Source organism: Arachis stenosperma, chromosome 1, assembly GCF_014773155.1.
Source record: "Arachis stenosperma cultivar V10309 chromosome 1, arast.V10309.gnm1.PFL2, whole genome shotgun sequence".
In the NCBI taxonomy this organism is placed as follows: Eukaryota; Viridiplantae; Streptophyta; class Magnoliopsida; order Fabales; family Fabaceae; genus Arachis; species Arachis stenosperma.
The window spans coordinates 126,701,916-126,729,100 of record NC_080377.1 but is presented as its reverse complement, the minus strand read 5'-3'; the positions used below and the strand labels follow the sequence as shown (position 1 = coordinate 126,729,100).

Genomic DNA, 27,185 nt, shown 5'->3' with positions numbered 1-27,185 from the left:
CCCGACTCATAAGTCGGAAAGAGATCCCGAGTAGGGAAACTTGGAAAACTTTGATCCACAGATCGGAGTATAACACCGAGTAGAAGAAAAACGCATCGCAAAAATAACCTAAGTCATAAAAACTCACTAAAGCGAAGTCGAGTATAAAGGATAACAAAAGAGATATGACAGCCTGAAAAGTTTAAAGCTTGCATACAAGCCTTTCCACGAAAAAGGCTCGAAAAAATAATGCAAGCTAGCAGAAGGTTTTTCGAAAAGATCAAACATATTTCAAAATAGAAAAGCATGTGCACGCACAAAGTAACTTAAACCCTTATCCAAAAAAGGGGCACCTACTTCGATCAACCCTTATCCAAAAAGGGCATTTATTTTGTTTAAAACCCTTATCCAAAAAAGGGCGACAAACAGAATATTTTGTTTACGGCCTTAAAAGGCCAAAAAAGCAATTGTTCACGGCAACCAAACAAAGGAATAAAGTTTAAAAAAGAGGGGACCCACAGGCCGGGCCCCCATATAGCCACAAAAATAAAGAAGTTATTTCTTTAAGGGAGCAGAGGAATCACCACCGCCAGACTCAGGAGGAGCGCCACCAGGACCAGGTTGAGGAGTTGAGGAGGAAGTCGGAGGAACAGAGGAAGAACCCGAGGCATCCGTAGGACGAGGAGGAGACTCGATAATTCTCTGTCCCCGAGTCTTCAGGTCTGACTCGGAAATGACCTCGGGGACAGGAGGATCAACGATGGCGCCGTCAATAACTACCTTATCAGGATGTAAAGGAGAAAGGTCCAAGTCGGGAGCGATAACTCTGACTTGTTCCAAGAAAATTCTCCAAGACTCCTCGGCACCATCGGCGATAGAGTCCTCCAACTCGGCGTATGCGTTCCGAGAGTTCAGCAAGTCCTTCCTCACGGCCACAATATCTTGAAATAAGCTGTGGTAGCTGTCTTGCGCCGTCTTCCTCAGATTAGCCTCCAAAGTACATTGGGCCCGCAGTTTCCCCTCCTCCTCCTTCAGGTGATCCCTCTCCTTCCTCAACTTATCTCTCTCCTCCTTCAGCTCCTTCTCATGTTTTTCAAAAATACGAAGTCTCCCCTCCAACTCCTCAACCCTCGAGGTTGCACCCAAGGAGCTAAGGGGAGCCTTCTCAAAAATGTCCAAAAGCTTGCCGCAAACACCCGCCGTCCTAAAACTCTCCTCGGCCATGGTGGTAAGGTGGTTTCGAACAGAAACATCATCCATATGTATAAAAGGATAGATGTTCTTTCGGACGAATGCCATAGCATCCGCCTTAACCCCACCATCGAAGGAAGAAGAGCCAGACTCTGAAGTCTTGCGCTTCTTCTTCTCGGGTTCGGAGAGAATTTGGGCAGAGGGGGGTGGTCGAGGCAAACTCGAGGAAGAGATTACAATGGGTTGAGAAGGAGTGACAGTATTCTTAGGAGGAGGAGGTGGAGGAGGAGGAGAGGTGATCGCCCCGGCACCCCCGGACCTAGCCCGGGACTTCGCCTTGGCCTCCCGGACCCTTTGGTAGGCCTCCTGGGCGTTCTTTTTTGCCATATCTACAAAAGAAACAACCAAGTTACAAGTCGGTAAAATACAAGTCGGGCGGGAACAGCTCGAAAATAAAGAATGCATGCACTACCTATTTGAGATTGAACAAAGACCGACGTCCCCTGGAGGATTTTCCTCGTATCCAAGTATGGGGCCCTCCCCCATGCTTCTCGGAAAAACCCCACAATGGCCGCCTCCACCTCGTCTAGGTCATCTAGACCAATCTTTTCGCAAGGGGTGGCCGGCAGCCAATAAAGGGGAAAGCGAGGGGAGGAATGCTCGTCCAGAAAAAAGGGGTGGTGACCCTCTACGGCTTGAACCTTGAAGAAGAAATTTTTGAAGTCGTGGAAAGATTCGTCAAAAAGGGTGAAAATCCTCCGACCTTGAATGGCTCGGAAGGATACCCATTGTTGTTTGTTGTTTAGCCCACTAAAGGGCTTAGTCATATGGAAAAGATAAAAGAAGATTCTCAAGGAAGTCGGAAAGTCCAGAGCGTGGCTTATAAACTGGTAAATCTTCAAAAAACCCCATGAATTGGGGTGGAGTTGAGTAGGGGCAACCTTACAGTGGTGCAAAACGGATATCTCGAAATCAGAGAAAGGAAGAAAAACACCCAAACGGGTGATCATACATTCATACATGAAGAAAAAATGAGGGGCCGCCTCATTAGCTCTCCCAAAACAGACCCGGTCTTCAGGACCCGGGATTATCAGTTCATATTTGGGCTCGTCCTCGTCCGAAGTACAGAGCCTATGATGAGTACGAAGGTGGGTGATGAACTCAGCGTCAACCAACGGTTCCTCCCCAAGGACCGTATCGTCAACCCACTGAGAAAGAATGTCTACAGAAGCCATTTTTTATATAAAGAAGAAAGTGGCAGAAAACCTACAAAAAGGAAAAAGAAAAAGAAAATCAAAAAATACGGCCACTAAAGAAGAGAGATTCGAAACTAGAATCTACAGGTCAACCTATCTACTCGCAAAACAAAACATGCAAACATAAAGCACGGCGTGAAAAAAGCAAAACTAACCTTTATCCGAAAATGGAGGTTGGAGAAGAACAGAAGTCTCCAAACGCAAGGATGCAGTACGAACAAGATAAGGAGAAAGTTTGAAAGATTGCAGAAACGGAAAATGGACAGAGAGGGAAAGAATTTATAAAAAAGGCTAAGGGGCATAATGGTAAAAAGCGAGGCAGTCATTAATGAGACTGCACCGTTACCAAAGCCCTCGATCCCTAAATGATCCCTCAACGGACACGACGCTTGAATTGACGTAACTGTCAGAAATCAAAAGGTCGCGAAAATCACGTCGGTTCCCAAGATCCGTATTCTCTCAAACAAGTCGACTACGAACCCGAGTTGAATACTTGAACCCAAACTTTAAAGAAAATTTGGGCTCAAGTAGGGGCACTGTTCATACCCTGGCCCAATGATAAGGGTCCAGGTCCAACCGAAAGGCCTAATCCAATAGGATAAACCTTACGAAATACCGACTTTCACATAAGAAGTCGGTGTCAACCACGACTTGGTATGAAGAGGTCGGATGTGAGACTAGCTGGCAGATAAATACTCATTCAAATGAGTAACCGCCCCTAAAATCCCTCTAACCGCCTCATAAAGCCATATCTTAACCTCCCCAAGATAATAGGGACGGTTATCACCCTAAAGATACGGCACTACACCAACGGTGGTTATTGGCTCACCACTATAAGTACACTGACACCAATCAGGTATTCCTAAGTCCAATACTCTCTAAGACCTGCTTACACCCTTGCTAACTTAGGCATCGGAGTGTCTTTGCAGGTACCACCCCCCATTCCCACGCGAGCACAAGTCGGACGGAGCCTCCCGAGTTGCGGACCTACCTGGAGTCCTCCATCACTCACTTGGGCCGCCAGATGCCATCCATTGGACTAATCTCCGGTTGCCTACCGTAACAATAATATTTTTAATAGTATGAGATTATATCCAATAGTAAGAATCACTCACTTTTCTTTTAATGATTAAATGCTGGCCAAAACACACAAAATTTGCTAGTCCCCTAAACTTTTTCAAATAAAAATACACTAAGTTTTTCCATTATTGAAAAACACTACTTGTACTGCAATACAAAAAATAAAAACCCTACTTCTAACCTATACTGTTAAACATTAATGGCCAAAAAGACAAAAAACAATAAATTCTAACTTTTTAATATTTCTCTAAAAATAAAATGCTTTTAAAGTTGAGAAATAATATTTGTACTATTTTTTTAAGGGTACATTTTTTTGTATAAAAAATTTCTCTTCTTATCAATCACTTTTAATATTAAAACAAAATATATATAAAAAATAATACCTATAATATTTTAAGGCATCTCACTTCTTAGGAAAAAGATTATGTCAAATAGTTATTTGTACTTACGTTAGCTTCCCTATTGGTACCATCTTTCTTATTCAACTCATTCTGATACTCCTCGTATTAAATTTGCTAATTTTCATAAAACAAATTAAATCAATTCATGTTTCACAATGAATAACTTCACATCTTAATAACTCCTTCTGCCTTCCTTCTTTTCTTCTTTTCCTTTCTTTTTGCATTTCCTTTTTTTTAATTATTTGTCCCCTTTGAATCTAATCTGCTGCCATAAAATTACCAAAATCTCTCAAAAGTCATAACGTAAGTTTATAATGAATAGCACAATAGTGAATTTTTTTTAACAAAAAATCTTTTTCCATAGAATAAACACTATAAACAAGAAGGGGAAGGCATGCAAGTCATGCTCAAAGAATCCCCAAACCAAATTATTATGGAAGAAACTGAATGCCATTGAAAGCTGAACCAATAATAGTGTTAAAAGATATATGAATAGAAGGAGATGAATCCAAGAAAGAAAAATGTGATGCTTAGCTAATACTTCCATTTATTTCTCTAATTGAACTTATTACATTATTCATCGATCAAAGAAAAAAAAAAATGCTACAGAAGTGTTGTGAAGCAGTATGTGAGGAGACCAAGATCATAAGTTAGAATGCCCCAACCTGGCTGATGGCCTGCAAATTGCAAAAATCCTCAATTATTGGGGATTTCTCGATTAATAATAAGCAAACATATGTTTAATTATTCATCAGAATACATACCAAGATAGTTGACACAGATTGTTACAACTTACAGGAATTAAGATTGTTCAATTTCATTGACAATATTTCCATTCTTTTATGTATAAACCTCATTGTTCTACAAGGATTATCTTCTGCCCTTTATTTAAGCCACATTTATCATCTTAAACCATATTTAAGCATCATATTTGAGCATAAGGCTTTAAGGCCCCTGACTAATTCACCAGCAATTACAGTTATAACTTTATAAGCTACATTAATTAAAAACAAGGACCAACTACACTGTAAAGTATGTTAAGCTTGGCTAAAGCTTAACCAAAGAAAAAAAGTGCTTACATGAGCTCAAGGACAAGTGCAGATGCCCCGCCTCCGCCATTGCAGATGCCAGCAACGCCATACCTCCCATTCTTCTGTCTCAATACCTAAACAGCCGAACCCAAGTTGGTTCATATACATGCAAAAGTATGTAAGGGTGAAGGAATAAGATGCTTAGAGTAACCAAGATTGCAATTTACCCCTATTAATGTAACTAGGATTCGAGCCCCGCTGCAACCCAGTGGGTGGCCTAATGATACAGCTCCACCATGTACATTAAGTTTGTCCTGCATTTAATAAGAAATGCATGAATTATATACAATATTTAGTCATGTAATGGGGCAGAATGAAGGAATCAAATTGGAGAAGCAGCCATGCTAGCCAAAAGAAAATGTCAGATTAATGTGCAAAGAACTAGTTTAGTCACATGAACACTCACAGGACTAAGACGAAGAAGCTTCTGATTTGCAAGAGACACAACCTGTATAGAAGAAATTAGAACAACAAAAGATAAAGGAAATAAGAATAAATGAGTAAAGGGTGCTGTATTCCTTACAGAAAAAGCTTCATTTATTTCATAATAATCAATTTGAGAAGCCTCCAGACCAGCATTTGATATAGCTTTTGGTATTGCAAGGGCAGGAGCAGTTGTAAATAATTCAGGTTCCTGTAAGGATCATTTTGATTCAGCTCTGCATGATCATATTTATCAAGATCAAAACAGTTTAGAATAATCAGTCACAAGACCTGAGCCGCATCTGCAAATCCTCTTATCTTTGCTATTACATGCAATCCGAGCTCACGTGCTTTCTCTTCACTCACTAGCACTATTGCAGCAGCACCATCACTAGTCAAATCCATAAACCAGTTCATTATCAATAAAAGGGCATGCACTTCACAACCTTGTGATTGCTATATCAGTGTTTTCTAGAATGGTATGATTAAAACTAATCGAATTTCTTGCAATGATGAATAGAACTATTCCCATGAATTCACATAAGAATAAAGAATGCACTCTAGATTTAGAGCACATATAACAGATAAGCAAAGAGACATGTATGAAGTTTAGAGCGACATGGTGGAAGAGACGGACCTTATGCTAGAAGCATTGCCAGCAGTCACAGTACCACCATTCGGCTTGAAGTTTGCTCTAAGCTTCTTTAACTTTGCAGCATCAAACTAGCCACAAGAACAATAATATAGATATTAATCAAAATGCACCAGTCTCCACCATAATCCAATGCCAAGCAAGTCAGAAAGACCATGAATCAAGTAAACTGCAAACCATAAAAAGTCAGAAGAACTTCTGAACTAAATAACAGAAGTAAGCACACCAACATTAACCAGTGTATGATACCATATTAACAGAGCTTAATTTTAGGGTGTTCAGGAGAACCTTAACCTTGGCGGTACCAAAAGGCTAGATGCTGAGATAACACTGAAAACAAAAATAACAGATACAGATTTTTTTTTTATTACGGAACTGACGTGAATTTGGTGACAAATTTCTCTAGTTATACCAATAGAGGCAGAAGATACCACAAAATAAAAAAGAAAAAAAAGAGTAAAGTGAAAGAAACTCTAAATTCTAATAAACTCTCCTTTATCAGTAACTCTGGTTAGTACATTATACTCTAGATGTGCATACACATAGCATCACAATGTAATCCTAATATCTACCACTATGTCCTATAGAGATAAGTTAACACATGTAATTACATACTGTTATCTGCTTACCTTCCCCAATCCTTCATCTTTATCAACTATTCTAGAAGGTTTCCCTCTTCCACCAGAAACTTCAACCTGTAGGAGACCAAAGTGTTAAATCAGAATTACATAAATATTACCACATAAGTTATCAACAGTTCAGTGCAGGCAGAAATCATAATCACACCGGAACTATCTCCCAAGAAAAATGACCAGCATTTTGAGCAGCTATTCCTCTCTTAAAGCTTTGAATGGCATACGAGTCCTAACAGATATACATAGAAAAAAAGAATAGCAAGATGAATACTTGATTCAACTAAGGTTTTCAATGAGTTGAAATAATATATTCCAAGGGATAGAGTAATGTCATTTGGCAAGAAGGTAAAGCTTCTCAAATCGATATAATAAAGAAATATATAAGCATAGCATGAAATATATTACACAACCTGCTCATCTCTTGTTATGACATGCTGATCTGCACATAGTTCTGCACAAACTCCCATGCCAAAGTCATTATAGACATCCCAAAGGCCATCTTTGATCATACCATCAATGATCGTATCATGTCCATACCGAGACCCCTTCCTGTATTACAAGTGCAATATATACAAGAAAAACCCAGCATAAAATGCAAGCAACTTAGTAGGTGAAACTAGGCGGGATAAAGTATCTACTGAAACACCACAAGAAAATCATTTGAACACGGCAAAGTGTATAATTTTGGCAATTTATGAATGAAAAGGAAACCTTGCTTCTACAATGTACTTAGGCGCATTTGACATGCTTTCCATACCACCAGCCACAACAACATCATTTCTACCCAATTCTATGGTCTGTGCTGCAAGCATGGTAGCTGCAACAAAAAACACAGGACCGTGATTTCATCACATACCCGCTAATAAATCATATATTGGAGTATGAATAGCCTTCCGAACTCACTAAAAGATGTACCTTTCATCCCCGATGAACACACCTTGTTAATAGTCGTGCAGATTACAGAAGTAGGTATGCCTGCCCCTAAGGCGGCTTGTCGGGCAGGAGCTTGTCCTAAATTTGCACTAAGAACATTCCCAAAAAACACTTCTTGCACAAGGGATGGATCAACATTTGCTCTCTTGAGAGCAGCTGCATATATTTACATGACAACATAAAACACAAGAAGATCAAGTATTTGACTCCATAAGGGTTTATGTATCTGATGTTAAGTTTACAAATTAAAAGAAAGTTTTAATTGAAAATAAAAAAAATTTTAAGTTTCCAATGCATTTGTTTTGCATGCATTAAACAAAAACATTTAAAACTTTCTACTAATGGTAAGGGTACATGTGCTAAACCCTTTCCATAAGAAAGAACCCCCCCCCCCCCCCCCCCCGGGCGGCAAAAAAAAAAAAAAAAATTGGACAAAGCACATTGATCATTACCCTTAATAACAATTGAGCCTAGTTGTGTTGCTGATAGAGATGATAGGTTGCCAAGTAGATCCCCCATTGGAGTTCTTGCAACACCAACAATACAAACATCTGTAACAAAAAAAGCACACACACATATGCACCGAGGCTGAGTTAAAGCGGAGTTAAATTCACTGATTAGAGAGGCTTCATGCTGTTCTCATTCATCAACTATACTTCCCTTCAGAGGGAATCCATCTTAAGTTTCTAAAATTCAGCAAGCTAAGGAAGTAGAGAGAAGCACCATCTGATCTCAAAATTGAAATTTGTATAAATTAATGATTGGCGTCTCAAAATTTAACAAGAGAGAGACATACCTCGGGATTTTGGCGACATGGGGTGCTTCCGGAAATATAAAAAATAACCTTTTGACAACAAAAATGATATGTTATTGTTATGTCACAAGAACCATCACATAGTTAAAATTACTGTTACAGTTACGGTTGCAGAGGAAACTCACAGTCAGAACAAGAAGGAAACAGAATTGAAGAAGGTCGATGTTAGAACAGAGGCGCGAGACTTTGAGAAGCCAAGCAAAGTAGCTAAGATCAAACGAAGGAAAAGCGAATTACGTTGGGAAACTAAATACGGCAATTATTATATGTTATTGTGAAAGGGACCCACTTCCTCATTTTTTTTTTTGTCTTTTCTTTTTTGTCTTTCCGCGCTCTCTTCCTTATCACGTTCATCAATTTCCACAGTAGTATACAGTATACACTTTCCTTTCTTTGATCCTATTCTTATGGATTAAATTTTAGGCACGTAAGGCAACCTCTTTTAATTATTATTTTTATTCATTTTCTGTTTGCTTTGACTTTTGGCTGGTAATTTTTGTTTATCAATTTTATCTTTTTATCTTTTTATTACTATCCCATTACCACATGGCATAAATTATAAGCATGAAGCAGATCACTTTCATTTAGAAATTAGATAATAAATTACATTGGCATAGGCATCTATATATGATGGAATTAATCATTATCAATAAACTAGATTGGTACCTGCATGATGTGCAGAATGATAAATTAATGATAATATAAAATATATTTTAATAATTATTATATTATTTAAAAAAATTTGTAATATAAATTTTTTTTATATTAAAATTATATAAAATTATATTTTTATTTGTTATTTTTATTTTTGTATTTGTTTTTATTTTTTTTTAGTTTCTATTGTTATTAGACGTTTTTGTTGTTATGAAACCAATCATTCCAAAAGTTTAAGCTAATGGGAGAAGGTAACATTAATGGTTATATCTCTAACACTCCTCCTCGCTGAGTTTGTTTGATTTTGCATAGGCTTAAGTATCGAACTCTTGACCTTTCGAACATAGAGCTCTGATACCAAGTTATGAAACCACTCATCCCAAAAACTTAAGCTAATGGGAGAAAGCAACATTAATGATTATATCTCTAACACTTATGAAAACATGTTCTTTTTAAATGGTTAATTTCTACTTAGAATTCTCTCCTTTACAATTAATTTGTAGTTAGGAGTCAAATATTACTCATCTTAAAGTATTTAAATGTGCAATTTATGTCCCAATTACTCCACCACAATGCACAAAGACGGAACCCAAAACAGATTGAGGATATTAGGATATATGTTGGTTATGTCCGTCAATTATAAAAGAAAAAAGAATGAAGAGATATTAATTTTAGTGTACAATATATACAATAAAAATAAAAAGAAAATTAAGAGTATATAATAATTAATTTAATTAATTATTAACAATTACCGTTTTTGAATTAAAAAAAACTAAGATTTGGAATTGTGGAGAGAACAAACCTGCTTCTCTCTCCGCATGTGTGTTCGCTTCGTCTCTCCTATTCTCTTCCATTCTCACTGGTCCGTCACCGCAAGAAACACAAGCCGCCGCCACCTAGAGCATCCACTGACGCAAGAGTGCTCGCTGCGGACATCTGAGCACTTATTTCGCCCACAAAGAGTGACCCAAGCAGCCCCCATTGCGGTGTTTGTGTAGCTCCTAACAGTCGCCGGGTTTCTTGTTCTAAGTTCAAGTTCAATGAGGAAGTAGTACTTATTTTGTTCTCTTGCATAGTAAACATGACCATTCATGCATTTTTAACTTTTTTTTTCGATTTCAATTGGAGAATTTTGTCAGAGAGAAATGTATAGTAAGCTACTAGAAAAATCATTTTACAGCAATTCACACCATACAACATTATGTATGCATGCTTCCTTCAATTTTTCTTGTTTGTTTTTCTTTTCTTCCAATATAATATAATTTTTTTTTCGGATCAGTTTGGATGGAATTAACATGTCAATTCTTGTCAATATCTTCACTCATTAGCAATGTAAAATGTTGATTGCAAACATATCAAGCAATGCATTTTTTAGCTTTTTTTTCTCTTCTTTAACACCTCTGATTTAATTATGTTCTCTTTCACAATCTAGTTGCCATCAACTCTTTTCACCTTGTAAATGTGTTGAATGTTCAATTTACTAGGTATGTAGATGATTATTTTAATTCTTAATTGAATAGTTATTTTGTTAGTTCAGTTTAAGTATATTATAATTAACAAATGTTAGATGGTCATTTCACTAGGTAGCCAGATGATTATTTCAATAACTACGTGAATAGTTGTTTGATGACAATCCTACGACAGTGATAGGGGAGGGGGCTACAGGAGTGGCTGCTGGCTGGGGAGGAAGAGCGATTTGGGGGTGAAATTGTTTATAATTTAGGATTTGGATGGTTATTTTTGAAATAAATGAACGAAGGTTTTTGGATTTAAGGTAATTTGTAGAATAATTTTTATTTTTTACCCTTATTAGACTAAATAAACAATCTATGTACACATTGTTAAGATTCTTCATTGTCTCCTTAGCATAGTTCATTATAAAACATCTTGAACCCACGACAGGTGATTTATTTAAGGCAAGATTTTCTGATTACTATTTTGATAAAATAACTTTTCCAAAATTAGGGAGAGAAAATAAGCTGTTGAAAAAGGAAATTACTTAGAATACATTGTCGTTATTGCATTTAGATCCTCGCACTAGACAATGTGAAATAGAAGTACAAAAGTTAATTCATTTACAAAATATTACAAACTAATTGTCAGATGCATTTACTGACCTAAAGAGAATAACAAAATCTCACATTGTAGCAACAAATGCATCAATAAAAATAAGTATTTCGGAAGTAGTACAAATGAAAGCAATCCACGCTTAAAGCGTGAAGACCAATCGGTTTTAAGGATAAAAATTTTCAAAAAAAAGGAGAGAGATAATCAATCATGGTGGTCACAATATGGAGGAAAATACTCAAAGGGGATCCGAAGACATAACTATTGATGAAACCTCTGAAGAGGTTCAGGTAGTTGAAAATGAAGAGATCTCGATAAGTTATGTCACTACCGAAAAAATATGAGATCGAAAGAATACTGTTGTCGACAACATTTTTGCTTATAATATTGTTGTAGAAATAGTAAAGTAAGATGAGGATCATGAACCAAAATATGTCAAAGAATGCAAACAGAGAGATGATTGACCAAAATGTCAAAATGAAAAGACACAATTCACGCTGAATTAACTTCACTTAGAAAATGTGAAGTTTTTAGTTTTATAATCAAAACCCTTGAATGTATAGAACTAGTGGGATACAAGTGGATTTTTGTGCGTAAACAGAATGAAAAAAATAGAATAGAAAGATACAAAGCACGACTAGTAGTACAAGGGTTCTCACAAAAACTTGGTATTGACTTCACTTATTCTCCTAGTGGACTCAATTAACATTAAGATATATGATTAGTCTAGCTGTGCATGAAAAGTTTGACATGCTTCTAATAGATATTGTTACAACCTATTTATACAACTCAATTGATAAAGAAATTTATATAAAAGTTCCTGAATGACTCAAAGTGCCTAAAGCATACAATAATTCTCTGAAAATTTGTTCAATAAAACTTTAAAAATTTTTATATGGATTAAAACAAAGGAAAAAAATGCATTTATGAAAAAAATGATAAAAATAGTTATTTATGTGTGGTATATATATAAATGTGAATGTATATATAAAAAAAAATTGACAATTATGTTTAAGAAAAGGGGAGAAAATAAAATAAGTAGTAAGGAAAATAAAGTGTGTAGTGGGGGGAGATAATTTCTTAGCCGTAGAGTAAAACTGATAATGTGTTATGAAAATATGAATTAGGATTTGAGAGAAGGAGGAGAGAGAATAAGAAGAATAATAAGTAATTCTATTATTGATTGTATGCATTAGAGAATATGAGAAGCGCTATTTATAATTAAGGGTCTAACTCTTAGCTAAGAACCCAACTCTTAGCTAAAGGTCTAAAGCTACTAAAAAAATATATTTATAACAGATATTAACTTTTATATAATAAGAATAGATAAATAAATAGACTAAGGGCTAAAGCTACTAAGAGGCAACAGGAGTGATCAACTTGATGGTCAATTCAAGCTCCCCAGACTCAACTCCATCAAGCCTTAACCAAACATTCTGCACCACCTCTCCATTCACATTATTGTTGATGATGCTTTCACGGACAAGACAGTTATCTCTCTCTGGCATCACCTTCCTCAGTGCTGTTTCACCACATGAACTCCCCAAAATGTCCCTCAATCTAGCTGCAGCCACCAATGGCTGAAGGTTCAGGTATGATTTTCCCATCTTGTCATCAGCTTTCCAAACATCTTTATCAAATACCTCCTATTCATACAAGACCAACTTGTTAGTTAGTTTACACTATATTAGGAAGTTTCATTATTTAAGAAGAGAAAAACAAATATCAAGAAACTCAACTCACCAAATTGAGCAATCCCAATGGTTCAGTGAGAGTGAAATTTAGCTCTTCATTCCAAACAGGATTCAAGCAGCTATTGATGACCCTGGTCTTTGCTGTCTGATACACAGTTAGATGAATCATACTAACATTCTGATCTGAGATTAAAGTATGTTGATTAGTGTTGATATGATATTAATTAAAACAAAAAAAGGATATACCTGATTGCCAAGCTTGACCACAACATAAGGATCACTGCTCTTGAAATCCCGGATCACTAATGTTTTCCCTCGCACAACTGTGATTTTCAGTAGCCTCAACCCTTCACCCATTAATTTTAATTATAGAGCAACAAGAACACAACTAGAACAAAAAAAAAAAGAAACCAGCAAGTGAACACCGACAACAGAAGCAATGGAAAACTCAACAGAATGAGTGGAGAGTAACACAAAACTATATAAAGAAGCAAGTGCTAATGGAACATCCTCGTCCAGAGTCACCACGTGAAGCTTGCTTGTCATTCCACCTAGACACCGCGGGTTGACCATTGACCAAACTTCCTCGGTGATCTGCTGTCATGGAAACTGGAAGAGAGCGTGTCACTTCACTAACAAATATTGATACTCAACATTCGTTCTTGCATTTTAATCATTTCTTATCAGTCTATTTTGAAATGCACAATTTACTAGTGAAAAATGTGTTCTATGTCGTATATCATGTATAAATTAGTTCACTCACTCCAAATGCGTCCTTAATTTATTTCGTCCTGAAAAGGACTTCAGTTCTTAACAAAGAACAAAACGTTTATTAATTACTTGGTATACTCTAACTTAAATACTGTGTTTTCAATTTCATTAATTAAATTTCTTTTGTCTAAACATTTCATTATAAAAATTAAGCAAAAACATAAAGATGCTAAAGATGCAAACATAATTATCCAGCACGTATAGGTATAGCTGTACACATTGTTGATAGCCAGAGTCGGTAATGAATCATATGCTAAAGCTAAACCTATAACTTCCTCGGCCTAATACAAGATCATTTAGCAGTGTACCAAAAACAAAGGTCATCTCATTTAGCATGAACTTACTCCTAATGAACCTAGATGCGCCCTAAATATTTTCTTTTTACATTGTATAAAATTGCCATGGCCATTAACCAGTAATCACCAGGCATGCTAAGCACATTTATATTTTATGGTGTGTTAATAATAACTATGATATCCATCATCCAAGTTGGAGGTCATCTTCATTCTTGTTGAAACCTGTCACCTCTGTTGCTGCTGCTGGTGCTGCTGTCCATATTTGCTACAATGCTCACCGTTTTTTCCCTGATGTTGTCTTCCGATGTTTCCATTTGCTCTGCACCAGACAAACTCATTGATGAGCTTAGAACATGCAACAAAGAAAAGGGTTATAAGTACTGGAAAGGATAAATCATTTACCAAAGGAGCTTCATCATCAGAAATCTCAGCAACCCCGGCACCATCAAGGCTTGATGATATATGTGATTTCTCCATTTGTATAGGATTACCTCCCAAATTGCTGTTATCCTGGTGCCCTTCAGAATCTGATTCTTCTTCTCCATGATCATTTTCTTTTGAAGCTTCACTTGATTGCTCCACTTCTCTTTCTTCACCATCAATGTCGTCTTGACCACCTTGTGGGATGCTCACATTGTCATCAGAAAGCCTTTCGCCATAATCCTGCTTCTCCTCATCTGATTCCTCTAAATGACTCCAGCTCTTCTTTTTCTGAAGCCTCCTTCCTCTTGAAGTTGATGTTGCTTTCTTCTTAGACTCGTTCTTTTTTGTTATGATTTCATCAGACACTTCAGCCAGTTCCTTTTCTGAACCATCTTCAAAAGAAATTTCATGAGACACTAGAAATACAAATACATTGAAAGTAGAATACAATTACCAGGTTTCATTCCAGCCTAAACGATGAATCAATAATCATGAATCAATCAACTGAATTTTCTTGATATACATACATAATTAAACGTGATTAGTCTGAACTCTAAGACACAAACACATAGGCCTCATTTAAGACGCAGTACCTGAGTCCATCTCACTAGTTGTTTCTTCAGGATTTGATACTTCAGAAGAATTTTTTACATTCTCCTCATGGAAATTACTTTTCAACGCATGTGGTTGCTCACGTCTTACAGGCTTTTTCGGAGATTGTTTACCAATTATACTACAGGACAAAGATAATGATTGAAGCGTTAAAAAATAAATAAATGAAAGAATCACAAATGTGCAAAAATATATCAGTTATTTACACTCACCTTTTTTTTGTTCTTTTATCGGACCTTATGTTTGGACCTTTATGTTTGAACCCAGACCTATAAAACAAATTAAAAGGAAAAAAGAAGAGAGGGGGGTGGCGGAAGTCAGCACACAAATTAAAATAGATTAACACGTACTTGGCCTTTTCATTTTCTAAGATATTATGATCATTCTCATAATTCATACACATTAAAACATCTAATTCATGCAGATAGAACCGAAATAAAAACTAACTTGTAAAGGAATACTTACACTTCAAGCGAAGAGGGTTTGAACTTCTGGAGGGGGGGAAAAAAGTAAAAAGTGCATCAGATATTCAGATTTTAAATATAATTAATGTCTTTAAATGGAAACAAAAAATATTGGAAACAAGTCGGTGAAAAGTAGGAACAGCACAAAAGGAAAACCCACCTTAGAAGTCTTGCGACCCTTGTCAATGAGCTCCCACCGCTCTTTTTCCAAACGGAGTATTTCCACATCACCATCATCATATAATATCTTCAACAAGATGTGAGACAGGGAATTTGTATTAGAATTAAACAGCAGAAAGCAGAGGGGGAGAAGAAAAGGCAGTTTTTTTTCCGTGGGGAAGGGGGTTTAATTAAATTAGGTAAGTTCAGCATACCACATGCTTTCCTTTTAGTGAGTCATAAGACTTAACAGTGCCTCCATAAAACCTGCAGACCATCAATATACCATCATAAAGACTTCAATTGGAATGTGGCAGAGATGAAGAAAACTCTAACAAGCAATGTCTCCAGGGTTCCAACGAGGAAGATATTGAGTATGTCAGGTGGATAGCCAGATGCAAATATTTATTGCAGTATCCAAACGAATTGAAAATGCAGCACAAACATTTGAGAGATATATTGACATCAATAATTTGTTTTGCTTCTACATCATGATCTTATAATCATAAGCACTTACTTCTTATCCGAGGGCCACCAAACTTTAATTCTGCAACCAATTAGATCTTCAGTATCAATTTCATCTTCCTTCATTGTGCACTGTAGATAATATATCAAATCAAACGATCTGAATAAAGAGACTTGCAAGAATACAAATAATAACTGTGTGCGTGTCATTTAAGATACACACATTGCATATGGGTAATATTAAAATGCAAACCATTACAACATCAACTAAAATCCTGTATATAGTATTTACCATGGACAATCCTGCTGTAGTTTTTCGTTTCACCTTTTTTGTAGACCCTGCTGTATTTGACATCTTATTACTTTGTTTAAAACTATGGGAACTCTGCAACAGAGGGGAAAAAGGAAAAATAAAAAAGAAGGCTTAAGTCTACAATGTAGATAAATTAGATTCCACATCAGCATAAATGTACTTGACCACAAGACTGCACCTTCATTTCATGCTCATCAGGTTCGGCAGACTCATCATTATGATAGCTATCAGAGTGCTTATTTTTTCGTTTTAATGAGGAGACTAACAAGTCTTTGTCACTGCCTTTGACCATTTTTCTCTGCTTACTTTTGTTTTTTCCATCAGGCTCAACTCCTGCACTCAACATTAATTCATCTTCAGGAAAGTCTTCTCCTAATACTCTTTGAGAAGTCTTAGAGGTAGATGACCGCCTACTCTTAGATGATGAGATAGGTGTAGTTTCTCCAGCTTTTCGTTTTTTACTTGATGATGAATACTCTGAATTCTTCAGTTCATTCTTACTCAAAGAATGTTCATGACCATTACTAGGTTCAAAATTGGTAGATACACCTGATTTATCCAAGTTATTTTGTTTGACTGGAGTTAAGATATCATCATCATTTTCAGCATCTTCCACTTCAGCTGTAACATTCTTACTCCTTTTCACCTTTTTTCCACTTGTTGCCTGAGCTTTTATGCGCTTCAACATCTTTCCCAGAGGCATGTCAGTTTCATCTTGTTCGTTGTCCTTTGAAGTTTCATTATCAGCAGACTCAGATGGAACCTGACATGCAAAAGCATAACCACATGGTCCAGAGTGAAAAGCACTAGAAGTTGACATAAACTTTGCATCACACTTACCACTTCTAGTTCAAGAGATTCAAAGTGAGTCAAGACACTTTCATCAGCCAACCAGGTTTTCACTTCACTTACCTGCCAGATGAATTCAGTTGCATTACTAAGCATTAATTCCATATGAAATAACTTAGCATACTGGAAGGAGAACCTTTATTTTTCTTTAAAAAAAAAAAGATCCAAAGAAAGCATACCACGGTTTCATCTCCTTCCTTGTCAGATGCTTTGTACAGCATTGGAGGTAGAGGAACTGAAGGGGAAAATCCTTGTGAATCAACAACCTTTGGCACCAATTGCTTTGTTATTGCTAACGCAACGTCACATATTGCATGAGAATTCTGGACATTCATTTATCAGAAATATAAGATTACACTCCCTTATCACTTGGGCTTTTACTAGTTTTAATGGTCAAAAGTTAAACTATATTTGTCCTCAACCTTTGATTTTGACGAATCAACTATATCTTCAGAACACTTGATATTCTCAAGAATAGAGGTGATGGTAGATATTGCTTCATTCTCTTTGTCAGTCATTGCTTCTGACTTGGCATCTATATATTTTTGCAGTATCATTGACATAACTAAGTGCAGCTGCCTGAACATTTGAAACACTAGCAATAAGCATATGCAACATAACATACTCCATCTCTCAAGTATTTTAAAAAATAATTCCTAGCTACTGAACCCAAGTTCCATTCCTAACCATAATTTGAATTCAACACCACATACGCATCTAAATATTTGTTAAATACAAAACAAATCAGCAAAAACATAGACATGTAATGTAAGCATCAGAGCCAAAAAAGAACAAGTGCAGCTCAATATGCCAAAAGGAAAAACTTTTGAAGGCATAAATTCAATACACATGGCTTTCTTCTTATCTTTCAAATTCAAACAGAAGAGAACCAAATATTAGCAATACAGGCATTAGTAAGCGACAAGTTGATTTGCACAGGACAAAACGTATATGAAATACCATAACATCCAAGCTGCCCTATTCCCCCCTTTTTCCAGATCTCTCAAATCTTCTCACACCCTTTTTGAAGAGTATATAAATACTCATCCAGCTCAAATTTCTTATTTGGGTAAAGTAGTACCGGTATATATTATCATATGCTCCAACATCCTTGCACTCATCAACATTTGGACATGAATTGTGAGCAAGTGCATGAACTAGGTGCGGAAGGATGCCTTCGGGATAAGTTGTTGAGGAGTTTGCATCTGATTGCACAGAAAGCTGTCGTGTCTTTGCTTGGTGTAGCATTTGAATAATATCAGCCAGGTTCTGTTTATCCTGCGTTAACAGAGACAAGTCATCATAAAAACACAAAGTTGACGTCAAAGCTAGGAAAACTTAAAATTGCAAAGAAGGCATTATTTATCAACAATTTACCTAAAACTTGAAAATTACCAAAGACAGAATTTATTACCTCGATAAAGTCCTCTGGCTTAGATCTAAATAGGTTGAACAAAAAAGCACACGCATATTTGGCATCCAAGAGATGTTCTTTTATATATTGGTGAACTTTACTTAAGAAAATCTTCCTAGCTTGATGGAAGCTGATCTGCAAGAGTCAAAACAGAAAGAGAAACAAATATTTCTACATTGAAATGAGAACTTCAATAAATGAATTACTGTTTACAAATATGGTAGTAGTAGTCTTGAATCTTCATAATAATTAGGTGGGGAAGGAAAAAAAAACACACACAAACGTTCATGAAAAAGATTAACTACACAGAAAAAGGAGCTCACCTCAGATACCCTTAGAGTTAGGTGGAATAGATTAACAGGTATCTTATGATCCCACAGCCTTGATAAACGAAGAACTGCTTTTGCAGCAGCAAGCTTTAAATGGGCCTTATCAACTGAACTGCAAGAGAGCATCAATGAATACACAGTATTTGAACCCACAATTCAATTTGAACTAACTTAAATGTGTATATATACAACTCTGAAGCTTATAAAACCTGGACTGTAGCTCTCTTGAAATTTCACCATGAGATAGGATGTTCCTAAGTATATCCAAAAGACCATCTATATCAGGACGAGCATGGGCATCTTTAATTGGCAAGTAGCTCTTTACTAAGGTTTTAATGCCGTATATCTGTAGCAAAGAAGGTAAAAAAAGGGTAACATAGAGTATAAATTATTAAAAAAGAACCAAACTTACAAACATATTCAATATATCAAATTACAGAGCACAAAAAGCTATCCTAAGTATCTCCAATAGCAAGAGACTATTCTTCATACCAACCTTCAACATACAAATATCACTTCTATCATCCCAAGATTCTCTCGTGCGATCTTCTTTCTGAAACAGAGAAAGATGTGTTTGTATGAAAATCAATTATTTCAATGCTTGTTCCATTAAAAAGCACACCATTCAGAGGGACACCAAAGGCTTACACTATCACATCTCAGAATCTTGTCTATAATAAATTCTTTGACTTCACCCTCTCTAGTTTCAAAGATAGATATTGCGGTCTGAGCAATACATCCCAGAGATTGCAGCACTGCAGGCAGATGTTGTTTCTGTTGCAGCATATCTACAAGTTTCTGTATATAAGGTGGGAAAGAATCAGAATATTATAAAACATGAGTATATTTATAATCAATGAATTAACCATATAAACCTTGTATAGAACAGAGAGAGGTTTGTGGCTGTCATCCTTCGATATTGCAGCCAGTGCATAGACAGCTAACTTGGCCTGTCTTCGACTACCTTCTAAACATAGTCTCTCCAATATAAGCTCTACAGAACTGGAAGAAATAAAGAGATGGTAAGAAAATTATGTGAAAAGTTTGGTTTAAAACTTTAACAACCTTAACAGGAGAACCTTGAAGTAACTGCAAGTTGTTCACGAATAGTAGCACCAGCCTTGGCTAACACACGCAAAGCACCCTCTTTAATCAAATCATCATTTTTCTTGAGTAAATTCACTAGCTCCTCCTCACTGCCAGTAAGAAGAAATGGACTGACACGAGCAATCATCTGCAGTTTACAATGAGTGTAGTTAACGAAGAAGAAGAAGAACAAGAAACGCAAAAAGGGAGGGATAATGCTGACTTTTTAATTTTCATGTCTCACAACTTTGTTCAGTAATCTTATGGAAATAAACCTTGCAATTTTGAAAATATTTTGACGCCAGTTAACAACTATTTAAATATAAATCACACCCGAAGACATCAAATAATGTTCAAGAACTAAATTTAATCAAGGACACCAAGAAGCTGTGTTCTTACCACCAGTATATTCATGCAAGATAGTGTATGCTGAGCACACTCAGCAGATTTTTGAGCAGCTGTTTCTGAAAGAATTGCTTTTACATGCTCCTTGTTGAAAAGCATATAGGAGCACTTCACAGAAAGAGTACTCAGAAATTCATAGAGGCGATGCTTCTCACCAAGAATTTTGAGCAAATCACCCTGCAAACAAAAATACATAAATAAATACTTTAAATCAACACATAACAAATTACAAGCAAGAGTTTCTTTCTTTACACACAAGGAAAAGAAACTATACTGGTTTGAATAACTACAGCAATGACATCTATGCAGTTCAATCGGTCTCTACCTAGAAAAAGCATTCTTACTGGCTAGAGAAAAGCAGTCCTAGAGACAGATATAAAAGCATCAAGTTGTAAATTCATTAAAATGTTGGACTTAAATTTACTTTAATCTAGTTGGTAAAACAGCAGTTTGACTTGTCCTAGCATCAGTTGATAAAAACATTAAATTATGATCAAACTGTGATTCATGCTCAATTATAATGTTAAAAATGGCTACAATTAACTGGAAGAGTGAATGAGAAAATTAATGAGGATTATTGCCAAAAAGCACCAGAAAGGCACAGTAATTAGCATTTGGCAGTGCAATGTATGGTAGCAAACAAAGATGCCAATGGCAAAGGGATAAAAAATAACCCCTCAAATTCATGAAGCCAGCGGATGAAATATATCAGAGGAATTGAATACTGCCTTCAAATATTTAGTAGTTCCAACGATTAATGGCCAAACAGTTTTAACATGTTTATAAAAATAAATATCTCTGAAACCGTCAGTATCTGTAAGTTATAGACTATTTACCTGGTAAACACGAACTTGGTCAATGCTAGTATTTGGATCCACAAGATTTGTCAAAATCTTCCAGATATTAGCATCTTTTAATTGATGAAGAATCTGGAAACTTTCTTCAGCCTTTATAGGGTCAATAAATGAACGAGACATCACTCGGAAACAGAACAAAATCTTTTTTTGGACCATGGGAACATCTTTACCCTGCGTTTAAATAAGAGTCAATCCTTTCTGCCCATCAATTTCCCTTTGAAAAGTTCCAAAGTCACATACCTGACTTGTCCGCCTCAGAGATAGATACTTCTGCATCTCTTGTTGTAACCTGCTACCAAAGAGATACTGTTAAAACTAAAATTTGATTTACATACTGATATCAGGATGCCAGGTGCAGTACAAGCCTTCACAAAGGTCAACCAATCTTACCTGCTTTTCTGTTCCAGCATCTTTTCAAAAGCCTTGACCTCAACTTTATCAAATAAAGAAAAAATCCCAATCCATTGCTTAACATGTTCACTGACTGAAAACTCTGCAGGAAACAGGGACCCACACAGAACAGATTCAATTATATCTGACCTGCAGAATGTAGGAGAAAGGAAAAAAGAGAGTGAGAGAGAGAGAGACCAACAACTATAACACCAGTAACTAAATGAAAAGAAATAACAGAAAACCAAACCAAAAAGGAGAAGAGGGAAACAACATGGAAGTCATTGATCCTGAACACCCCCAACTCTATGAAAGAAATAACATAAAACCAAACCAAATAGGGGAAGAAAGCAATAACAGGGAAATCATTGATCAAATGTAACAGAAAAATAGAGTGGCCAAACTTTAGGTATCCTGTGCCCAAATACAAGAAGAAATCTTCAAAATCATAATTACTAAATATTATAACAAGAAAATAGAAACTCAAGATATGAGTGTTACTAGTATCAGTACAAGTATAACCAATGCATAAAAAGGAATAAATTTTGATTCACATGATGATAGAGATGAAGAATTAAAAGCACAAGTGTTTCACCTGAAATCTTTATCATAGAAACATCTAAGGATCTTCCCAACAATCCAGTTATATTCATTAAGATTGACATTGTCAGAGCGCTTCTCACAAATAATTTTATACATGTCAGCCAATCTCTCCAATGTGTACCTTTTAACAAGTAGCTGCAAATGCAAAACAAAATAAGGATCAAGATACCTTAGTTGAAATCATCAAACAATGAATTAAGAAGGAAACAAAAACAAAAATAGACACATAAATCTATACATACAGATTTGTCACGAAGACGTTCTGCAACAAGTTTCACAGTTTCAATTGGAACTGCATTCGGTGAATGACATGCTACATCACAGATAACAGCCACAACTTGCTTTCGGACATTTTCATCAAAATCCAGTAGCCGCTCACATAGGGAAGCTAAGTTTGACCCAAATACAATCAGTACATATAGACAACAATAGCAACAACAACAATAATAGTATTGATACTATAGTAAAAGAATGGTGGTGTGCTTAATGCACTCACATAATATTTGAGGAGATTCAGCTCTAGAAGGATTGGACAACAAACTGTTCTTAACATGCTCAAGGACAGACATGCGAACCTCAACAACTCTATCAGCCAACCTCTTCAAAAATTCTAAAAATATAGGCTGAAATGCTTCAGGAAAGGAAGATCCAGGAAGAGTAATTATGTTGCCAACCAAATTCACTGCTTTCAAACGGGTTTCCAGCTGGTCAGTCTACAAATTATCAAATTACATGTGAGAATCCGGACATCAAGATGACACGCAAGAATAAACAATTCTGTTAATGTCATGAACTAGATTAATTAGGGGAAAAAAAGCTCCAGTAATGACTCTGATATAACAAGTTTAAACATTTCAAAGCTAGAACCTCCACAAAGCACAAAAAGATAAAAAATAAAATAAAATTTCACAACGGAAACACTTCATAGAGCAATAAGGAACTTGTAAATAAATGATAATCTGTTTAAAAAGACAGTGTCAAGGTAATAAATCACTACTCACCAGTAGCTCCCCCGTCACGTAAGGGAGAACTCCAGATAGCATCTGGGGAGCACAGCAATATAGGTCATAGATAACACCGTGATATTCAACTTGACTGTTCACCAGCTTGTCATCTCCGGACATTAGCGATAGCAAAAACTGTTTAATGCTGGGTTCAAGTTTTCCTATGCATTGCTGTATGACATTCATAGCAAGCTTCCTTGCAGCCATAGTACCATCCTGGAATTAAAATTTCTTAAATATAGTTTCTTAATATCTGCCTTCAACAGGAGAAAGAAATTACATAAAGTACTTACTTTTTTTTCATGACCTAATGAAGACAATATAATAGATAAAAGATCGTCGCGGATATCCTCACTCTCTTCTAAGAGAACCACCATTATAGTTTGCATGGAGGACAGTACACTTTCTGGATGATCATCTCTGAGCATGAAACAAAATATTCATGCAACACTCATAACCCAAAGAGAATGTTTAATCAAAAAAATAATTAAAGGTTTTATTATAAACAAGCATATCACGCAATTAACCACTTGGCAGATTTTATTATAAACTAACCTGGCAACAGCAAAGAAAGTACTGAACATTTCATTCACAAGATCATCACATTCAAGATCTAACATTACAACACAAGATCTATATTTTGCAAGAGTCTCCAATATAACAACTCTTCGGCCAAAGGAAGGACCATTAGTGTCGCTTAGACCTCTGAAAGTGCCCACAATCAAGTGAAAGGTTTCCTGTAAAGAGATCTTTCCAAGATTAGGTAGGACAAAGGATAACGGTAATTATTTTCCAATTTCTTTTTAAACTTCAGCTGAAACTAAACGGGAAACAATTGTACTTTCAAGTTGTAAATGAGAAGATGATTCATGATTATAGGGTATTAGAGAAGGGAAGGTACTTTTAGAATATCATCACTATAAGGAGCTTCAGGGGCAGTGATTCGAGTTATTTCACACACACAGGTTGCAACTAGAAGCTTGACATCTTTATCTTGGTGCTTCAGCAATTCTGGCTTAACAATTGCATTAAAAAAGGGCTTCATTGACTCCAATGTTGAAACCGAAGGTGACTGATCCAACTCAGCAAGGCATGTACTTGCTTGCTACAAGTAAGAGGGAGAGAAAAGTGAGAAGGGGAACAGCAGTTGACAACACAAAAAGGGCATATTAACTTTCTAGCAAAAACTACGTTTATAAGACTACATCTATATAAACTTCAACGGTAGCATATGAAACTTCAACAATCCCTCATTCACCAATCACAGTCCAATATATGTTTCTCTCTTCATCTTGCTGTTTCTTTATGCCATAATCCATCTCAAGTAAACAAACTTTCAAGCACAATAGCATTTTAAAAATAACCCCAATTTCTCCCTTTTCCGCATACATGGACTTATTACATTCACATCCACAAACTTAAGTTGCAATTTTCAGCATCTTTATCCATTGCTGCCCAGTTTTCTTCACATCCCGAATATATTAAACTTATTAGAATCAGAGCACAAGATCATTATAATGGTCAGTCAATTCAGCAATTTCCCTGGATTTAGCACACAATACTGGAGCACCTTACACCTTTCCTACCACTCAAGCATTAACCTAAGAAGTCGCAAGATTCTTCACAAGCTTACTCGACATTAAGACAAGCTTCAACTAATATATAGCAAATTCAAACCAACTAATTGCACTTCTCGTTTCCCAGTTGCAGGAAACACCGTTGAAATAAAGCAGATGCCATATTCCCACTTTCAAACAAACTTCATGACCATGAAGAAGAGAAGCGTTAAATTTGGACTAAGCCCACCGATATCGAAGCCATTTGAGCTAATAATTATAATTATAATTATAATATAAATAAATAATAATTAACGAGAAATAAGGAAGCCGCCTAAAGAGATTGAATTGCGAGAAGAGGGAATCGGAATGGGGAAGGTACCTTCAAGAGCTTGATAAGAACGTCTTTGGAGGAAGGAAGGGTGTCAAGCTTGGATCCCAGCTCCTTGAGCTGCACCTCCGCCTTCTCAGCCATAATTTCCTCCGTCGACTAAAACGACACGTCGTTTCGTTTATTTTCTTTTCAATGCTCTTTCTCTTTCTGTTTCATGAAGACCAAGCTTCAGCTTCAGACTTTAGTCTCAGTGGAAGAACAACAACCAAAGAGGGTTTTCTAATTGCAATTTTAATTTTGTTTCTTTCTTTCGTGTGTCTTCTCCGCTGTACCCACCGGCCTTCCCATTTTCGGACACCAAAACGAAATTAACTCTAATTGTTATAACTAGTATTTTGTTATTTTATTTATTTCTCTATTCTTATTGTTATACAAGCCATTTGGCTATTTAGCGTGCTGGCTTATTTATTTTTATATAAATCTCTCTTTTTTTTGCAGTGATACCACTACTTCGGAAGATATTTTCATATCAATCCTCTCCAGTCTTCCCCACGACCCCTCCAAAAACCAAAAAGCAAGTAAATCTTTTAAAATTTTTGCTGCGTGTGCACCGCTTGAATATTTTGGCTAGTTATCCTTTTTTTTTTCCCCTTCTTAAGTCGATGCCACAGTTGCTCGTTATTTTTCATTGGCTCAGCACCTGAACACTGCGGTGGCATTAAATCGTAAGAATCAACATGTATTTCACCTCAGGAAAACCTCTTTTTTCCTTTTGTTTTTTACTTTAGCCACCATCACTCCTTCACTCGGATTTTCTCTTGAAAACTGATGTTTCTTGTTGAAAATTTTAGAGTTAGCTCGTGGAATTTTCTAAATTTATATTTTCAAGAAATGGAATCAAGTTGATTTGGTCTCAAATTTATTTTTATATAGATTTAATTGAATTCGAGTTGACTTGAATGAACTCATTTAAATTCGTGAGTTTGTGACTTTACCTATTTTGAGCCAAACTGATGTTGTTTGAGTTTAAAAAAAAATTATTATTTACTGTCTTACTTTAATATTTTTAATTTGTATCAAACTATTCTTTCATCTGACTCTATGGTAATAATAAAAAAGTCTCGCAATCCACAAATTCAACCTAATAGAATACATAAATTTAGTTGCAAATTTATATTTTTACTATTTATTATCTTATCTTATTTTTATTTTATCTTTCGTAAACAATACTCTATATATATTTAATTTTACCTTCATAATTCAATCAATTAATAATCAATAAAAATTCTTCATCTTTTTTTTTTCTTATTCTTTCACAATTTTATTATGATACCAGAACTCCTCTTGAGTGCTGCTAACATCCATAAATAAACCAATCAATTCAGATCCTAAAATCCCTTCAACCCCCTCCCATTATGAATAATCAACCTTCCAATTTAACTCAAAGCCATCTTTTTTCGAATTATTGAACTGTCTCCCTACTCTATCCTAGGTCAAGGAGAAATGGCACACCAGCAACTTTATCAGGAGCCTCTTTTAAACCTCTCCTCAGTCAAACACTTTTTTTCATGACACTTTCTTCCAATAAAAAAACTCATCCTTCAAACCAACTTAGGCTTCTGTCAAGTTCAATTACTCATTATCTTTGTTTTTTAAGTACTTTTCCTATTGTTAACAAATTTTCACTTAGATAATTAATTCTGGTGTCACAGATCACATTGCATCAAATTTGTCTTAGTTTATTTCTTACACATAAATTTCTCCTATTATTATTCATTTACCAAAATGGTTCTCAAATTACTATTTCTTATAAAGGCATTGTTTAATTTTCACCATCTTTAGTTCTTCATGATGTTTTTTATTTATCTCATTTCAATTTTAATATTATCTCCATCTCAAAAATTACCTCAGCACTCAAATGTGTACTAACTTTTTCATCTTCTTCTTGCACTTTACAGAGCAACAATTTAGGGACGATTGATTTG

At 35.8% G+C, this 27,185-nt stretch overlaps 3 protein-coding genes across 6 annotated transcripts; all 3 read right to left on the bottom strand.

Moving 5' to 3' along the window:
• Positions 1 to 4,335: 4,335 nt before the first annotated feature.
• On the bottom strand, positions 4,336 to 8,811 carry LOC130971621 (acetyl-CoA acetyltransferase 2-like). Its single transcript, XM_057897123.1, has 15 exons — positions 8,581 to 8,811; positions 8,438 to 8,485; positions 8,094 to 8,192; positions 7,624 to 7,797; positions 7,420 to 7,525; positions 7,119 to 7,257; positions 6,860 to 6,937; positions 6,703 to 6,768; positions 6,059 to 6,144; positions 5,713 to 5,812; positions 5,522 to 5,632; positions 5,405 to 5,446; positions 5,166 to 5,252; positions 4,987 to 5,072; positions 4,336 to 4,584 (listed from the first exon to the last, which is right to left on the bottom strand). The coding sequence occupies exons 2-15, from the start codon at positions 8,454 to 8,456 to the stop codon at positions 4,551 to 4,553; spliced, it is 1,227 nt and encodes a 408-aa protein (XP_057753106.1). The 5' UTR covers positions 8,457 to 8,485; positions 8,581 to 8,811; the 3' UTR covers positions 4,336 to 4,550.
• Positions 8,812 to 12,328: 3,517 nt separating this feature from the next.
• On the bottom strand, positions 12,329 to 13,623 carry LOC130971637 (protein C2-DOMAIN ABA-RELATED 11-like). Its single transcript, XM_057897124.1, has 3 exons — positions 13,117 to 13,623; positions 12,920 to 13,015; positions 12,329 to 12,822 (listed from the first exon to the last, which is right to left on the bottom strand). Exons 1-3 carry the CDS (start codon positions 13,225 to 13,227, stop codon positions 12,532 to 12,534), a joined length of 498 nt encoding a protein of 165 aa, XP_057753107.1. The 5' UTR covers positions 13,228 to 13,623; the 3' UTR covers positions 12,329 to 12,531.
• Positions 13,624 to 13,802: 179 nt separating this feature from the next.
• LOC130971585 (sister chromatid cohesion protein PDS5 homolog A-like) lies at positions 13,803 to 25,572 on the bottom strand. Of its 4 annotated transcripts, none has more exons than XM_057897122.1 (33): positions 25,249 to 25,572; positions 24,212 to 24,415; positions 23,866 to 24,047; positions 23,604 to 23,730; positions 23,308 to 23,526; positions 22,803 to 23,019; positions 22,549 to 22,694; positions 22,299 to 22,441; positions 21,704 to 21,853; positions 21,554 to 21,602; positions 21,293 to 21,484; positions 20,451 to 20,633; positions 20,045 to 20,199; positions 19,841 to 19,967; positions 19,614 to 19,763; positions 19,462 to 19,518; positions 19,175 to 19,311; positions 18,960 to 19,077; positions 18,637 to 18,771; positions 18,304 to 18,500; positions 17,645 to 17,801; positions 17,402 to 17,545; positions 17,214 to 17,285; positions 16,552 to 17,136; positions 16,353 to 16,445; positions 16,113 to 16,192; positions 15,811 to 15,862; positions 15,597 to 15,683; positions 15,438 to 15,463; positions 15,185 to 15,241; positions 14,954 to 15,093; positions 14,340 to 14,743; positions 13,803 to 14,256 (listed from the first exon to the last, which is right to left on the bottom strand). In XM_057897122.1, the coding sequence occupies exons 1-33, from the start codon at positions 25,339 to 25,341 to the stop codon at positions 14,212 to 14,214; spliced, it is 4,923 nt and encodes a 1,640-aa protein (XP_057753105.1). In that variant the 5' UTR covers positions 25,342 to 25,572; the 3' UTR covers positions 13,803 to 14,211. The 4 variants fall into 4 exon arrangements, 2 of the variants coding, with proteins under 2 accessions (XP_057753105.1, XP_057753104.1); XM_057897121.1 differs by having other exon boundaries at positions 14,340 to 14,752; positions 25,249 to 25,571; XR_009082828.1 differs by lacking the exon at positions 13,803 to 14,256 and having other exon boundaries at positions 14,510 to 14,743; positions 14,954 to 15,095; positions 15,186 to 15,241.
• Positions 25,573 to 27,185: the final 1,613 nt, after the last annotated feature.

What these genes read in the sequence shown, in the direction of transcription:
- LOC130971585 (XM_057897121.1), bottom strand. Translation starts at nt 25,341, where the DNA reads ATGGCTGAGAAGGCGGAGGTGCAGCTCAAGGAGCTGGGATCCAAGCTT. An exon ending in AGATTCTGAGATGTGATAGT is followed by an intron (nt 19,519 to 19,613) that starts GTAAGCCTTTGG and finishes TCTCTGTTTCAG; the next exon opens with AAAGAAGATCGCACGAGAGA. An exon ending in CTACAGCAGGATTGTCCATG is followed by an intron (nt 16,193 to 16,352) that starts GTAAATACTATA and finishes TATTATCTACAG; the next exon opens with TGCACAATGAAGGAAGATGA.
- LOC130971637 (XM_057897124.1), bottom strand. Translation starts at nt 13,227, where the DNA reads ATGGGTGAAGGGTTGAGGCTACTGAAAATCACAGTTGTGCGAGGGAAA. An exon ending in TGGTCAAGCTTGGCAATCAG is followed by an intron (nt 13,016 to 13,116) that starts GTATATCCTTTT and finishes ACTGTGTATCAG; the next exon opens with ACAGCAAAGACCAGGGTCAT. An exon ending in CATTGGGATTGCTCAATTTG is followed by an intron (nt 12,823 to 12,919) that starts GTGAGTTGAGTT and finishes TTGTATGAATAG; the next exon opens with GAGGTATTTGATAAAGATGT.
- LOC130971621 (XM_057897123.1), bottom strand. An exon ending in AAATAAATGAAGCTTTTTCT is followed by an intron (nt 5,447 to 5,521) that starts GTAAGGAATACA and finishes TCTTCTATACAG; the next exon opens with GTTGTGTCTCTTGCAAATCA. An exon ending in GCACTTGTCCTTGAGCTCAT is followed by an intron (nt 4,585 to 4,986) that starts GTAAGCACTTTT and finishes TGCAATTTGCAG; the next exon opens with GCCATCAGCCAGGTTGGGGC.